The 16,277-nt window shown below is 37.0% G+C and overlaps 3 protein-coding genes and 1 pseudogene across 3 annotated transcripts; 2 read left to right on the forward strand and 2 right to left on the reverse strand.

Annotated features, from left to right (window-relative positions):
• On the reverse strand, positions 22–4,275 carry LOC18602926 (glucose-1-phosphate adenylyltransferase large subunit 3, chloroplastic/amyloplastic). Its single transcript, XM_007034597.2, has 15 exons — positions 3,884–4,275; positions 3,566–3,679; positions 3,315–3,488; positions 3,099–3,191; positions 2,793–2,876; positions 2,631–2,686; positions 2,356–2,449; positions 2,159–2,271; positions 1,895–1,967; positions 1,670–1,750; positions 1,290–1,376; positions 996–1,100; positions 708–814; positions 553–613; positions 22–250 (listed from the first exon to the last, which is right to left on the reverse strand). Exons 1-15 carry the CDS (start codon positions 4,106–4,108, stop codon positions 149–151), a joined length of 1,569 nt encoding a protein of 522 aa, XP_007034659.2. The 5' UTR covers positions 4,109–4,275; the 3' UTR covers positions 22–148.
• Positions 5,017–8,065, forward strand: LOC18602927 (uncharacterized GPI-anchored protein At3g06035). The gene is made up of 2 exons (XM_007034605.2): positions 5,017–5,297; positions 7,347–8,065. The coding sequence occupies exons 1-2, from the start codon at positions 5,207–5,209 to the stop codon at positions 7,853–7,855; spliced, it is 600 nt and encodes a 199-aa protein (XP_007034667.2). The 5' UTR covers positions 5,017–5,206; the 3' UTR covers positions 7,856–8,065.
• On the forward strand, positions 9,526–12,636 carry LOC18602929 (annotated as a pseudogene).
• LOC18602930 (peroxisomal adenine nucleotide carrier 1) lies at positions 12,740–15,958 on the reverse strand. The gene is made up of 5 exons (XM_018119705.1): positions 15,573–15,958; positions 14,743–14,974; positions 14,060–14,206; positions 13,586–13,746; positions 12,740–13,356 (listed from the first exon to the last, which is right to left on the reverse strand). The coding sequence occupies exons 1-5, from the start codon at positions 15,713–15,715 to the stop codon at positions 13,065–13,067; spliced, it is 975 nt and encodes a 324-aa protein (XP_017975194.1). The 5' UTR covers positions 15,716–15,958; the 3' UTR covers positions 12,740–13,064.

The following is a 16,277-nucleotide window of genomic DNA, read 5'->3' on the forward strand; positions in this document are numbered from 1 at the left end:
TTAAGCCACAAGTTTGCAAAGTAAAAAACTCTTCTCACTTTTGTGAGGCTGGGTTGCATTATACTGTAACTATTAATGAACATAGATCCTTTTCATACTAATCTTTCTTGAGCCTAATCAACAAAAAATGGATCATGAATAATTTCATTTATATAACAAAACCATCTCTAATTGTTGAGTTTTTCAATATGACAGTGATTCCGGATCGGATGTAGAACCCTTCTGATGATCTATCGGCCTCTTGTACACCCTGCGAATAGTTACGTTGAGACAACTGCAATTCAGATGACACTAACAACACATAATCATCAAAAGCTTAACCAAATTTTCTTGCTTCTTATGATTATTATCAATAGAATTGAATTAGTAAATCTTCCAAATAGTTGATTTAGTTCTAATCATCATTATCTTTTTTTTTTTTGAAGATTAATCATCATTATCTTTGAACAGTTAAAGGACTTATCATACTAACTTGGTTCGGGACATAGATATAAGCTAAGGAGATGGGAGAAGCAGCAATGATAAGATAATAAGTAAGCTGAAGAATCACACCTCTGAGTTGGCAATAACAACATTCTTCCCTATTCTGGCATTTTTGTCAATGATGCAATCTCTGCATAACACAATAGGATGATGAGAACTACGAGACAGGAGAAGACATGTTCAAGGGGAACAAAAACTTGAAGAGGATTAAAGGTTTTGATTACTTGATTTTAGTGTTTTCTCCTATTCCAACAGGAACTCCTCCCTCAGCTAAAAGTGCTACTTTTTCTTCACCGGTTTCGTAAAAGTCAGCTCCAAGCATCACCGTATCCTGCATTCATTTACACATCAGGAAGTCATACCCCTTATCCAGAAAACAGAGCGAGAGACATACCTAAGCATGTTTTATTAGTAATTTTATGATAAAGAAAAAGTTAATTATTTAGTAGAATTCACGTTGGTCTGACAGTATGCTCACAAGTTCTGCATCCTATAGAATTTGTAGAACAAACCTCGAGGTGAACATTAGCGTTTATTCGAGACCTGATACCGACAACGCTGTGTTCTATGAAGCAATCAGTTAAGAAACTTCCATGAGATATGATTGAATCAACCAGCTGCAGGAGAATGCAAAAGAATGTTAATCTTGAGTTGAAAACAGAGGCCCAAAAGTTAGGAACACAACAGCATGTCTTAAGGCATCTCAACCCAGTTTCATGTCTGATTAGCATGCTTGCAAGAGGAAAGACATTTTTTGCTTTCTGCCATTCAGTCGAGAGCAGAGTCAAAGACTGAGATTCACTAACCTTGCTATTGTCGATCTTTGAGGGCGGTAGATTTCTCCTTGATGTATATATTGGTTTTGCTGCATCGTAGAAGCTAAACCTTGGTGGCTGGAAGGGGAAAAGATTTGTTGAAACAGTGCAACTGTTTTTGTAACCAAAATATAAAATGAATTTTGCAAGTACAAACCAACATGAAAACAGTTAGAACACAATGTTTTTAATACAAGTTATCTTTAAATGAGAATCCATAACTCGGTTAAACATTTTGGGTTTTTTAAAATTAAGAACTTATATTCTCGTACCAAATACTTGCCACGGCAAGTTTGCATAGGCTGCAAGTCCTCAGACTTGTTACCAAAGACCAGAACTGACAAAAAGCACAGACTTTCTGTGACACTTACATGCTCAGTGAGGGCAAGGTTTGCTTCAAAGAAAGATCTGATAGTTCCTATATCTTCCCAATAATCATTGAAGAGATAAGCCTGTTCAGAAATTTTACATGTAAACTGTAAATATATGTGCTGAGCTATCCTTCCAGTTGGACTAAAAAAATCTTCTAACAAACGTAAGGGGAGGGGCTGTGAATTCTTTCATATGCTATCTGTAGAAGAAACTTGAGTGACTACCTTTATGAAGAACTCTTTGGCTGAGGCAGGGATTATTTCTGATCCAAAGTCATTTGCAGTTGGAAAACGCCATCTGAATCAACAACATTGTATAAAACTTATGCTCCTTGTTCAGCATAGCAGGTGTATGTTTACATGATTGTTAACTGAATTGATCAAGAACTTTTCATTCTTTCTTTGCTTTCTTCAGACGAAATTAATCTATAGAAACACAAAATTTAGCTGCTTGTGTTTTGATAACCTATAACTTCAGATGCTCAGTACCTCAAAAGGTTCAGAAGTATCTCCTTCTTGAAGACATACACTCCCATGGAGGCAATATACGGTTTCTTCTCAGCCTCATCTCTTGAGAGTCCTAGAACTGTTGTATCTACTGCCTAGAGTATACAGTGATATTAGCAAAACCCCTCAAATTTCTAGAACCACTAAAAAGGCAAAGTGCATCTGAAACTGAAAATTACCATTGCTTTCAACTCTTGTCCCTTGGGCTTTTCACTGAAAGACAGAATCCTTCCTTTATTATCTATCTTCATTAGACCAAAATCTGAGGCACGTCTACAATAAAAGCAACAGAAAAGGTAATGCATATTATCAACAGTGTGTCATCAGATAAAGGCTATAGTATCTTTGCAGGAACAAATGGAAATTGAAACGAAAGTCCATGAAGTCTACTAATGGAATATCTGAAAGTTTACAAGATCCTTGAGAAAAAAAAAAAAAAAGATTGAAGGTGTACCTATCATCTATAGGAAGGCAAGAAATGGTGATGTCTGCACCACTCTGTCGATGGTTCTGTAAACAAGAACAAAAAGAAGATGAATATCAGGTAGTCTCAAAATTGATGTCATCAATGTATAATATAACACAAGTAAAACTATCTGCATGTCTGGTGCCTTACCTGAACAAAATCCATATAGTCCATTCGATATAAGTGATCCCCTGATAGAATCAGCACATCCTCAATCTCCCTACTTCTTGCATCCTACAAGATGGTAAGTTGCAAACCAACAGCCACTGTCATAAATAAGAGGACTACTGATAGCATTTTACAATTTTTTACTTTGCTTTCTCTTGTTCTTCTCAAAATCAAGATTAAAGCTTAGTGGCTAAATGCATACCAATGAAATTGTAAAACTCCAATATCAAAGAAATGGGTAATTCAAAGACGTCTTTTTCCCCCATTAAAGGAGCTGGCTGTAAATACCTCAAAAAGCCAGTGAAACTGTCGAACGGCGTCTGCAGTCCCTTGGAACCATCTTTTACCAGCCTCTCCTGGAGTTTGTGTGGCTGACAGGGTCTAGTATAAAGCAACAAAGTCTTCCAACATCAGAATCGCTTGCTGCTATAAGCCAGAAATGAACTCGCTCTGTGCATAAATGAATTAACATTGTTTGTTTAAAATGCTGAAATTGACATATACCTCAACATAGCCATCTCCGAAGTTGACCCCGTTGCCAAAGTTGTAGGCACGGGAGAGATGCCTGTTAAGTGAAGCCGAGTTAAATTGGGTGAGAATGTACACTTTGTTGATCCCACTATTAATGCAGTTGCTCATTGGCACATCAATTAGCCTGTATGCACCGCCAATCGGAACCTACAAATTTGCAACTGGCAATGAAAATGTGCAAATAAATGGATAGATGGAACTGAAAATCGGTGGTGAAAACTTACTGCAGGCTTGGCACGTCGCTTGGTGAGAGGGAAAAGACGAGTACCAGCTCCTCCTCCCAGAATAACTGCCACAACTGTCCTCAGGTTCCGCTTTTCCAGCTCTAGGTCCCTTAGCTGCATGAAGCCATGAACCACCACCCCCTAATTATATTAAATGATGTAATACACCAGCAATTTCCATTTTTAACTAAGGGTGGCAATATGATATGAAGGAGATCCATTAAAAACAAATGGTTTGCATGTTTTAGTTCAGGTATACTGATGAAGGCAGACATGTATGAAAGAGAAAATTGAAGAAGGGTTAACTACATTCTTCACCTTGGACTCCCCTGCTATGTTAGTAGTAAGTGACATGCAAATAGTTTGCCTGGCATTCTTGTTACTACTAAGACCTTGATGTTTGGGGGTCATGCTAAGCTTCTTCCCCATCAACTCTCCATTGCAAAACTTCACAAGCCTCGAATTCCTCCCCGCCAATGCAACGTTGCCACGTAGCTGGCCAGCGGCAGAGAGTGATAACCGGCCATCGGCCGACACTGTCATTTTCTTGGAAGCTCAAGGAGAAAATTGGAATTCAAGTTATTGAAGAGGTAATAGCACGTTTAGGCCTATGAAGGGAGAGCAAGGGAGGTGATGATGGGGAGGGATGCGTCGCTCTCGTGATGTGCATGATATTGGCCACGTTATCCGAAATCAATTGCATCCACCAAATTTTTTGATGGTTGTGTGGACTGCGGTCCTTAAAGGGTAAATAACTAATGACTAGATAGTCCTAAAATTTGGTAACTAATTACGCATCAAAGAATATTCTACGATTTCTGCCTCAAGATTTTTGTTAGTTATTTTGGTATGTTAATGGGCCAAAATTGTGGGCTGGGTCTCGCAATTAAGCACGGATTGTACAATGGTTTTTTGGCATCTCAATCTTCGTGTATTTTGTATGGAAGGTGTATAGAGGATTAGTTTCGTTCGAAAATTAATATTTTTTTGTATAATTTTGATTAAAATTTAAAAAATAAAGATATTTTTTATTATATTTTTAGTAATAAATTATTGAAAGTTATATTTTAAGTTTTCTCCAATATTTAAGTTTTTCGTTTCGCATGAATAACGGCTGCTAATTTCATAATCAATAAAAATTGAGATCTTTTGAAATTTGAACGTGAATTCAAATTAAATATGGGAAACTAATTTTTTTTCTTCTTTATTCACAATATGTGCATGTAGATTCAAGGTCATAGTAGTTGCATGATTTATTTTGTGCGTTGAAGCATCTATTTTGTTCATCCGTGTGAATTAGATCTTGTATTTTTTTTTCAATGAAGAACTTAGGAATTAATTAATGCTGAAAAATTTTAACAAACCAAATGTAATTTAGCTGTAACTTTACGTATTAGATAGAAAAACGGGGAAGACTTTCAGTTGTTGGTACGCCGTCGTTTTAGAGCTGTGCTGTGATTTTTGTCGGTCGCTGTTGGTCAAACGACGCTTTCAGACATCTAACGATTCCAACAAAGGAAACAAGTTTATAGTTCCACAGGTGGATGAACACTGACTGTAACAATAGCTACATTCTTCCGAACTCTTCTCTTTTTTAACTCTCCTTCCAGACAAACAACAACCCCATTCACCCATCAAACAATGGCATTCTCGAAGCTCTCTCCTTTCTTCTCATTGCTCCTTCTTTCCATTCTCTTCATGATCAACTTCTCCCCAATCTTCTGTGACACTGGTAACGATTCTTTTCTTTTCTTTTTATGTCAATTTGTTTTTTTTTTATTTCCCCAAATTTTTTGTATTTAAGCTTCTGGATCTGGATACGTTCTTTGTTGCTTAAGCAATGTCGTTTGACCAATTGACCTTGGTGATTTGTCTGAAATCTGAATTATTTTTGGGTTGGGAGTTGTTCTTTGTAGATATGATGTGATTTTATTGAGTGAATATATTTTTGCTTATAACAGAGATCTACAGGTATTTTGGATGGACATTGCTTTTATTAAACATGACACATCCTTATTTATGAACCCATTTGATAACTGGATTGATGCATCTAGTGGATTTTTAATAAGATTCTGCTAATTATTAATGTAATGTGTTTGAAATGGTGTTCTGTTATAGTATTTAGTGTCTTTGAAGATCATATTTTCTTTTACTTGTTGATAGTTGCAGTGGATCCTACTTTTGTCATTCATTGTTTCATGTTCTTGATCGGGTAAGAAGAGAAGGTATATGAATATTTGATCTTTATTAACGAAATGTTCCTGCTTTTTCTAAGAAGACCCGCTATCATTCCCATTTTCATTGTGCCAATATGCTAAGAATGTCTTCCTTATTTCCAGTAATTAGAAACATGATCCATGGTTATATATGCCCTCTGAAACTTAATAGACATTCACTAGTTTAGCAACTTGTAAAGGTTGCCAATGGCCATTCAACCTACCTTTATCATCATTCCTCAAAGAAGATTGAAGTAATTAGGTTCAAGTCCTGAAATTTGGGCAGAGTGGGTAAAGAGATGAGAGAAGAAGGTTACCTCTGGTTATCTGACCTAGTCAATGGATCCAGAAAGCAGCCCATACTAAAAATTTTATAAGTATAATGCCTATTTGGTACCTTTTAAGATCTTTGGTTGTTAAGAATATCTTACAGATCATCAAAGTAATTAATTTAAAAAAGCCATGAGGTAGTTGTCAAGATCTGAACAGCTTTTTTATTTTGTTCGAGACTGAAGAAGCAACGTTATTCCTGAGCATGTTGTAGCTCTTGATAATCCGCATATGTCCAAATATATTGATTGAGGGAGATGATGAAGCAACCACCTGCTAAACCCATCAACTTGTCTAAGATTCCAAGCTTAGAGAATCATTTATAAACCAAAATGTTAACTTTTCCTTAAAGTTATTGCCTAAGCTTGTAAATATTCAATCGGCTTTGAGATTATTCAGCCTGCCTTGTTGTCAACCTACCCAAGAACCCTGATCAATCAGAGCTATGTTCACATGAACCAACAAATTTGAACTAGGTGGGGGTACAGATAGGCCCTGCTTGAAGGATCTAGAGGAGATCTCCTAGATCAACTTGGAATTAGCAGTTAGCAATGTAGTAATGTTTCAGATTTCTTGAACATAAATCCTCCACAAGTTATTATTTTAACGTAACTGTGTTATGTTAAGGGTCTTCAAAACCTTGTTTGTGCTATCATTGTTCTCTCCTTTACAATCTCTTGATTCTTGTAAAGTATGCTGTGCAGCCATATCACTAGAATCTGGGATTGATCACACTTTAAACTTTCCTCTCTAGAACGAGAAGCTTTCATATCACTCTCTGGCTGTAGAAAACACTGACTAGTTCCCACAGAAATGTTTTTCAAGAGGAAAGTGTTTGTGGAGTTGCATGACTTGTATGGATAAGAAATGTTTTTCTCTGATATCCTATGTTGACTGACCTTGGTATGGATTAATTGGTTTTACTTTTTGAGTAACTTGAGTTGCATTGTATCTTTCTTACAGCCCAGTTGTTCAGTAATTTTAGCTACAGAGTAAGAATAATAAACTTACTGATTTTGCTTGAGATTTTCGGCCATGTAGCTATGTTTTCTTTCAGGAAATGCGAAGAAAATGGTTTTCTTTGCATTTTCATTGATGCCTGAAATAGAACTTATTTTGTTTGCTCTTTCAAAAAAGAAATGGTGGTCAAACAATATTTGTTAAAGAGTTGAGAATGCTTTCTTGCCCTTCTCGGATAGATATCTAATCATTGATTTCATCTTGACCATATAAAGATGAGGAGGAGGATCTTCTCAAAGGCATCAACAGTTATCGGGCTTCTTTAAACTTGACAATGCTGACAAAAAATGACAATGCTGAGTGCTTTGCTGATGAACTGGCTGATGAATTCAAGAACCAACCTTGTACAAACTCCACTGGTGCCAATACAGTTCCAGGCACTGAACCTCAGTTTGCCAACTATCCAAAACTTTTAGCCAAATGTCATCTGAATGTCTCCAACACAAGGGATGGAGCAGTAATGCCTGCTTGTGTCCCAAACCTGGTTCCAAGTCTTGTGCTCACCAACTTTACACAGTCTCAGTACTCTGATAATTTCAATGACACCAAGTATACAGGAGTTGGGATTGGTTCAGATGGAGACTGGATAGTTGTTGTCCTGACCACAGGCACACCTGAAGGAAGTTTCGTGCCAGCTACTACTAGTGCAGCTAGTTCGGTTTCCAAGATTGCTCTAATTTATCACGTGCTGTTCTTGCTGATGGTTGCTTTCTACTTGTTATAAGCACCTATCTTTTGTTTACGGCACTGTTATTCATTTGCAGAGGTAACCAGAGGACCATATTCCATTGCTTCAACAGATAGGGAAACTATGAATAGCCAAATACGCTCACTTTCTTTAGACAAATGAATCCAGTTCTTTGTAGTTTGATATGTGATTTTGTCATTCAAATTACCATTTCAGAAAGGACTATACAAGATCATATTATGCATATACTGTTTTTGTCTTTTTTTTTTTTGAAAGATTGAAGTTTCATCGCAAAGAAGGATGGAAAAATCCCCTTCAAAAGACATCAGTAAAGAACCAGTGATTTGTGGGCTATACATGGGCACAAAAAGCAGGTATATTCCCCAAATCTTACTCACAGCTACCCACAAAAACCCGCTATACAAAAATCGGACAAACATACACTTCCCATCACTGATACATGCACAATCCTGCCTACACAAAACACATCAAGTCATGGCAGCAGAACAAAATAGAACCAGACCCTTCCTACCCTTAAAAAACCACAAAAACTTTAACAGACAATCAAGTAGCACAAAAATTATCAATTCAAGAGTAGAACATCAGCCACCCGGTCACAGATTGCAAGACATTCGATACTTCACTAGCTAGAATTTTCCTCACCAGTTCCATATATCCGCAGAAGATCCTGCTGCCTGTTAACCCTTTCTTTAGCCAACTTATCAGCAACTTTTTTCTGAAATTTCATTGTTTAAACTCTCGAGGGAGGCAAAAACACTTCCCTGAGCCGAAACAAAGCGAGTTGATCCTGATCTGTTATGCTCTGAAGTGAGGATAACATCATAGGATTATCTCAGCAGTAACTGTACATTTGACAAAAGATTCCACCTTCCTTAATAAAGCCTAGAGTTCCAGCATCCTCTCATGACTATCATACCCTTTTTACACAAGCTCAAAGTGACCCTGCCCGGCATATGAACAAAATAACATCCCTGGTCTTGGTACTGAGTTTGATAATGCATTTTCCGTTCTTTCCCTCTCTTTTTTCGCTTGTGAATTGTGATAATTCAAAGTGACATAGAAGTATATAATATTAGAGGAACTTGGAAGGTAGCGGTTACTTTTAACGATAAGTAAACATATTTTGCAAGTGAAAACGATGGCCAAGAAGAAAAAACCCGCACGGTAGATGAACCAACCAAAAGAAGTTTCAGGTTGAGGTTTTTCCAGGAAACAGGGCTGTACCTCAACGTGTTCGGTTTCACTACAAAGCCATCAATCAGTTATAGGCTGACAAATTGAGTTCAACTATGCAAACAAAGCAGAGCATAACTGCCGAAGCTTTTCTTAAACGGAGTCTGGAAGCCTTCCTGTTTACTTCTTGATCACCCGCCTTCCTCGTTGACTTGTAATTCAGAGTTTAGACCTAAGAGCAGGAAGGAATTTGTTTCTTAAACAATTGGCAGGGAAACTTTTACTTGCTCAATAATGTTGACCCTTGTTTGACAAGACCGAATGTTTTCCATTTAAATAAAGAAAGATGACGAATTTCTTTCCAAGTTTTAGATAGCTTAGCTTTCCTGCATTTTGGAACTTGCTGGATTCCTAAATAGTGAAAGCTTTTTCTTTTCTCATATATTGAAGGTTTTGGGCAGTGAGCATCTTACTTAGTTACTTCTTGTGCTTCTGCGTTTGCTTCCAAGAAAATGTTGGACATCAATCTTTTTAGGGAAGAAAAGGGCAATGATCCCAACCTTGTTTGTGAATCACAGCAAAAGCGATATGCTGATGTTGGTATAGTAGATGAAATCATTAGCCTTGACAAGCAATGGAGACAATGTAAGTTCCTTGTTGGATCATATGTAGATACAGTTACATGCTATTTAATCTTTGCTTTCCTCGAACATATACTCTTGACAATACTTGGTTGGTCAGGTCAATATGAGCTTGATCATCTGCGGCAGGAATTGAACAAAATCAATAAGGAAATTGGACAGCTTAAATTAGTGAGTTTTTACTTTTTGTGTTTTGGTTTAAGTTCATCTTTCTTCCATTCACATGTTCTGGTTCGTTTCTGTTGTTTCTTTTTGTGGACATCCATATTATGACTTTCCAGTTGGGTTAGTTTCACTTCTACATCATTACTTCATGGTCATATTTTACTGTCTACCGAATCATCTAGTACACGTTCTATATTGATCTCTATCCTAAAAAGTTACATTAAAGAAAGTTTGGAATCTTTGTTTCAGTTAATTTACCAAATGCAAAACAAGTTTTCATATCAAAGGCAGTGACATTTTGCGATTATTTTTAGTCTTTAATGATGCTATTCTGTCGGTTTTAAAAGGCAGAGGAAGATGCTATCGAATTGATTAAGAGCACCAATGAGTACAAGCAGTTAGCAGCAAAGAAAGAAGCTGAGGTGCAAGAAGTTAGCGCTGCATTATACTCGAGAATGGAGACCATAGGAAACCTAGTGCATGACACAGTTCCTTTCAGTGATGATGAGGTCTATGACTCATTACTTATCAGTACTTGACTACTATGTGATCCTTAAAACACTTCGCTAAACTTTTGCAAGTTTTCCAGGCAAACAATGCCGTGGTTCGGTTTTGGGGGCAGAAGCATATGGAGCCAAATCTCAGGAACCATCTTGAGCTAATGGAGATGTTTGGAATTACTGACACAAAAAAAGGTTACATGATATAAACTTAAGTTTCAAGTCAACTTAATATGCTTAGCATTTCAATGTTTATAGATTAGGTAGCTTGAAATTTTGCAGGAGTTACTATTGCTGGAGGCAGAGGTTTCTACTTGAAAGGAGCAGGTGTTCTTCTTAATCAGGCTCTGATAAACTATGGTTTGTCATTTTTAAGAAGAAGAGGTTACTCATTAATGCAGACTCCATTCTTCATGAGAAAGGATGTTATGGCAAAGTGTGCTCAATTATGTCAATTTCATGAAGAGATTTACAAGGTAATACTTGAAAAATCTGTTAGTCTTGAATAGTTTCACCAAAGTTGTCTCTGTGTTTACTGGCAATGACAAGTAGACAGGATTGATGCATGTTTTAGAAACCATTTTGATATTTAAAAATTTTGATTTCTGTTAAATATGTTTATTGATTCTACTTTCATTCCTAGTCCTGGATCAGGAAAATGTTTAACTTCCATCCTGGTTTACCACTTAAAGCAATCATACTTGTTTTGAACACAACATAAAGCTCAATCACAGCTGTCAGCTGATGAAATGGTAGTAGCTTGAGCAAAAGGAGAACTGTTACCACACTGCTGCTTCTTCTCAAAGTTGAAAATGTCGTACCACACTGTTTTGGGGCCATTTTATTTCTACTTAGAAAGTGCAGCATTTTTCTCATTTGATCTCAAGGAAGAACATTGCTATGTATGATCTTATATGATTATGTAGTCTGGGGCTAGGATGTCTCATTGTTATGAAGGTTGGTTCCCTTGCAGAGTATCCAAACCCAGCATGACCAAACAATGGACTATGAGCTTTATAATCAGACCAGATGGCAACTTTAAAGATATTGCATTCGAACCTTCTACACCTGCTCTATTTTTCTGGCTTAATGTAATTGGGACATATTGATTTTCATCAGGTAACCGGCGAGGGAGATGAAAAATACCTGATAGCAACATCTGAGCAGCCATCGTGTGCTTATCATCAAGATGATTGGATACAACCTAAGCAATTGCCATAAGGTCAAGCGAAACATCTTTGCTGTCTTGGTTGTAAGTAAATGCACTATTTTTAGTCGTTAGCTGATAGAATATGGATTTTCACTAGATATGCTGGATATTCTACTTGTTTCCGGAAAGAAGCTGGTTCACATGGAAAGGATACTCTAGGAATATTTCGAGTTCATTAATTTGAGAAAGTGGAGCAGTTTTGTATAACCAGCCCCAATGGGAATGATTCTTGGGAGATGCTTGAGGAGATGATCAGAACTTCTGAGTTTTACCAGGAGGTATGAACATTCTGTTTCCCAAACTGCATCATGCACCCATCTTCTTCCTTTCCTCACTTAAGCCCTGGACATCACCCTTCTATCAGATAAATTCTTGGCTACGGGCCAGTCCCCTCTACATAGGTCGATCAAATCTCTTCACCATTGTTCTCCATTTTGAGCTACATGCTGGACTATTAAATCCTTTTATTCTGAACATAATGAGAATCATCATGCCAGCAACAGTGGATGTGTTCTGACTTCATAGTAGTGACTTGGAAGGATGGTCCCCTGCATCAAAGACCTATAGGGAACTGGTGTCCTGCTCAAACTGTACGGACTACCAGTTGAGGAGATTGGAAATTCGTTACGGATTCCAAAAGGTTGATCTTCTTGCTAACATTTGGCATCTATCATATACACCATATACTCACCAATTAATTGTTGTAATCAAATTCTGTTGCAGAGCAATGGCCAAGCAAAACAGTATGTTCATATGCTGAACTCTACCCTTACAGCAACTGACAGAACAATGCGTTGCATCCTGGAAAATTACCAGAAGGAGAATGGCGTGGAGATTCCACAAGTGTTAATTCCTTACATGGGTGGTGTTACATTCCTTCCTTTCTGATGTGCATGAATACATGTGTTTTTGGACTTCTACTTGTTTCCGTCAACGTTGTTTAAGATGGAAATGCTCAAAGCCTTGTCTATCTCTGTACTTATCTCTCGTGTATTTATGGCGTTATGAAAGTAAGTGAAACCTACAGCTTGTCAATATTTTAGCAAATGTATAAAATTGTTCATTTCTGCCTTTCTTTCTTTCTTTTATCCCTTTTCCCCAACCTGCTTATTTACCTGGTAGGAAGTGGGAACCTTGCACTTTCTTTAACTTTGGATTCTGGGGAAAAGGTGCCAGCAGAGAGTTGGGGTATATGATAGAAAGAGAAAGGTGACAAATAAATCCAACCCCATCCATTTACCATATAGATTGGCAAGCTGCCCACATATAACTTGATCACTGGTTGTAAAATAGAATATATTCCAATGGTAGCTGCTGAAGCCATGTGAAAGAATTTTACTTTCAGGATGGTACAGATCTAAGACCGTCATTAAGGAATAGAACAAATTTATTGTTGTTTCAAAATGAATCTTCCATCTGCAGGAACAAAATTTGCCCTCCGGTGCCCACCAAAAGTGATAGCTTTTGCTCAAATTTCCTCCTCAAGGTGGATGAACTTTGGAGCCAAGAATGCTATGCTAGAATTCTTGCTGTCATTAAGCACTCTTTAATCTGGTGCGGGTCGTAAAAAGATACCTTCTAAGTGCAAGCATTAGGACCCATGTGGTCTTTGAGATCTTCTCCTTTATCATTAGAAGCAATGCCGAGCTTAGCACAGTCTTCAGGATCTGGGCTTCTAATCCTTTGTAAAAACCCAGCAGGCCTTCTCTTCTCCAAATGGAATAAAGTGCACCTGAAACTGTCTTTTGATGTTTTAATTGGGCTGTCTTGGTTTCATCATCATCACCATCATCATCATACTTTGCAGCCTGAATCATGACCTTACACCTGTCCAACATTCATACACTAACTTTGTCAACAAAGCTGTAAAATCACTGAGTAAGGAGGTCTAGCATTTCAGGCTTTGCATCATGCTACTTGAATTTCAAATTTCGTTAGAAACAAAAGAAAATGGAAGCTTCATTTCGACCAATGAATTTCCAGAATAATAGAAAAAACCTAATAAAATAACTAGTGAACTGCTTGCAGTGGGGGCCAGATACAATTGGCTAAATACCTGATAGCTGGGTAAGTTAAGAATGTAGCAATACACTTTGAGACTGCACCCAGTACAAATGCAGAAAAGGCTGAAAGAGCCACTGGGGATGGCTCCGTACCTGTTTTCTCCTTTAGCTGCCTCTTAAGTAGTCGTTGTTTCAATTGATCAAATGCAGTATACTGCACAAAATAAAAAAGACCTATATTCAGCTTAGTTCATCCTAGCCAAAAGTCGACTTTGGTGCTGTATAGGAATAAGGATATAAAATCTAAACAGTAAGACATTGTAATTTCATATTTGCCCAGATGGGGCCTATTCCCCAGTCCCCAAACCATTAAGAATCTCAGGTGGCAAGACGCTCCATCAACTCATAAACCAAAACTTCACTAGCATAATATGATCTTCTGGATCTCAAAACAGATCAATAATTCAACGACACTCAACACACTTGCTATTCATACAACCTATATAGCTGAAGGCAGAGTCAAGTACCTGAATAGATGGATTTGAAGTCAAGAGAAGAGATATGCCAAGACCATCAAATGCCTCACGCCAAGAGCCCTCTGAAAGTGTCTTCCAGAGTCCTTTGGATTTCCCAAATTCACTTGTCTGCATTCTTGAGGATGCTGTGTCCAAGGGCTGGTACAGTAAAGTTAGATTCCAATATCTAATGGTAACACAAATCGCAATGCTCATTTCAAAAGGGGCAGCAAAGGAACTCTAATGTATGCAGGGGTGAACCTGAATACTGCAAGGTAATAAGTAAAATATCCCCTTCATTATAGCAAAAGAATTTATTCTGGGTGATATGCATTATCCCTTTTACTTTTCCTTTTGATTTCAAGAAAAGTGAATGTTTGAATTTATTATTGACTTTTAAACGATTTTTTCTTTTTCTAGTTATGACTCTATTCTAAACAACAAGTTTTTGATTTCCAACTTCAGAAACAAAGAAATGACTGCAATATTTAATTCCATCTAATATTTGAACAAGATTCCATGCATGGTAATCACGGTTATCACTGAATCTAACAATACAAAGATCTTAAATTGCTCAGCCAAAAGAACTTTTAACACCACATAATATGCAGGACACGTGCAAACCAAACTCCCTAGAAAATGAAAATTGTATTCTGATAATAACAAAGGTAAATAAATACTCAAAAAATCACTACCTGTGTAATTATAACAGTACAAGCCCCGGCAGCAGCAGCAACAATCAAGTTTGCTTTCGTACCAATGGTCTTGCTTCCACTTTTCTGCAAGTACAGCCTCTTAAAGAAGCTGTATCCATAAAAGTAGATAAACTGTGAAATAAAGGACTGCAGATTTTTTGTTCCAAGGCCCTGGTACAGTGAAATAACTTGACCAGTAGAAATTGCTTCCCACAGAACATCAGAAATGTTCCTGCACAAGCCAAGGCATATGTCAACACCGAACAAAACAGTCCTTTGGTTTTGAATACACTTTAATATAAAAATATCAATTATTTTGATCTTCAACATATAAAAATCATATGATAAGTTCTTTATGTGACATAATCATACAAATGGCTCACTCTTAATCCATGACATCAACCTTAACTTTTTGACTCATTCATTGAAAAGGAAAATAAAACAAACAGATATACAAAATTTCTCTGCTAAGTATGACTACTTTAGATTGCTGTGCAAGCATTTCATAATAAAAAAAGATTGACTCCTTTTGACCATTAATACAGTTAAAATCAAATAAATTTCTCCAAAAAAAAAAAAAAACAAGAAAACCCTGCCCTTAATTTCCAATGATCATAATTTAAGTTTCTTGGTCATCTTATAAGGCCATAAAACCATTACTCTCCAAGAAATTCACATACAATCATAAATCAGTCCACTTTAGATGGAAAAGAAAAACAATCAAAGTAGAGTTGCAAACATAAAAAGGTCGTAAATAAAACATCTAAAAATTTCAAGTGGGACCCAGAAGCCGGGGTGAAAAAAAATCCAAAAATTGTTGATTGTTGGACCTGTATTTTTGTTGATGGTGAGCTCTAACTTCTGCTTGATACTTGCTTTTACAAGTGTCAAGAGGGTATAAGATTGTGGTGCTAACCAGAGCTCCAATGGCTCCGGAAGTTGCCTCCGCCAAAGACTCTACATCAAACGCCATCTTATCTTCTTATCATCAAAAACTCCACAATCCTTCTTCTTCGATGGAAATATCCAATCCAAGATTTTGGTAGATAGGGAATGATTAAATAAATAAATAAAATTGGCTTACGAAGAGGTTGAACAAGTGTGAAAGAAAGAAGAAGGAAGTAGGGAAGGGAAATGCGACAGTTACGTTGACACCGCGGACAGAAAATAAGAATGTGGAACACGTCGTTCGGTCAGAAGAAGGAGTTGGGGGAGTTAGGCTGAATTTAATGTACTCATCCCGGGAACCGAAACGTGTACGGGCTTCTCTTTTCATCTCTTCTTTTAGGATTTTGTCCTCTAACGGTATTCGCTTCTGGGCCTACGCCATCTTGTTTGGTTCCGTTTGCTGTCTCGGTGGATACCCATCTTATGGTCCCGATCGCCTGTTTTTCTGTTAAAAAAATAATATATATGAAAATTTTTTATTAAATTTCGAATCATATAATAAGCTTTGATTTTTTTAATCAAAAAATTCTTTTTTTAATTTTTTAATTTCAAATTTTCAAATTCTTCATTCATTATTGATAAAGAAA

This window comes from Theobroma cacao, chromosome 4, assembly GCF_000208745.1.
Source record: "Theobroma cacao cultivar B97-61/B2 chromosome 4, Criollo_cocoa_genome_V2, whole genome shotgun sequence".
Lineage (NCBI taxonomy): Eukaryota > Viridiplantae > Streptophyta > Magnoliopsida > Malvales > Malvaceae > Theobroma > Theobroma cacao.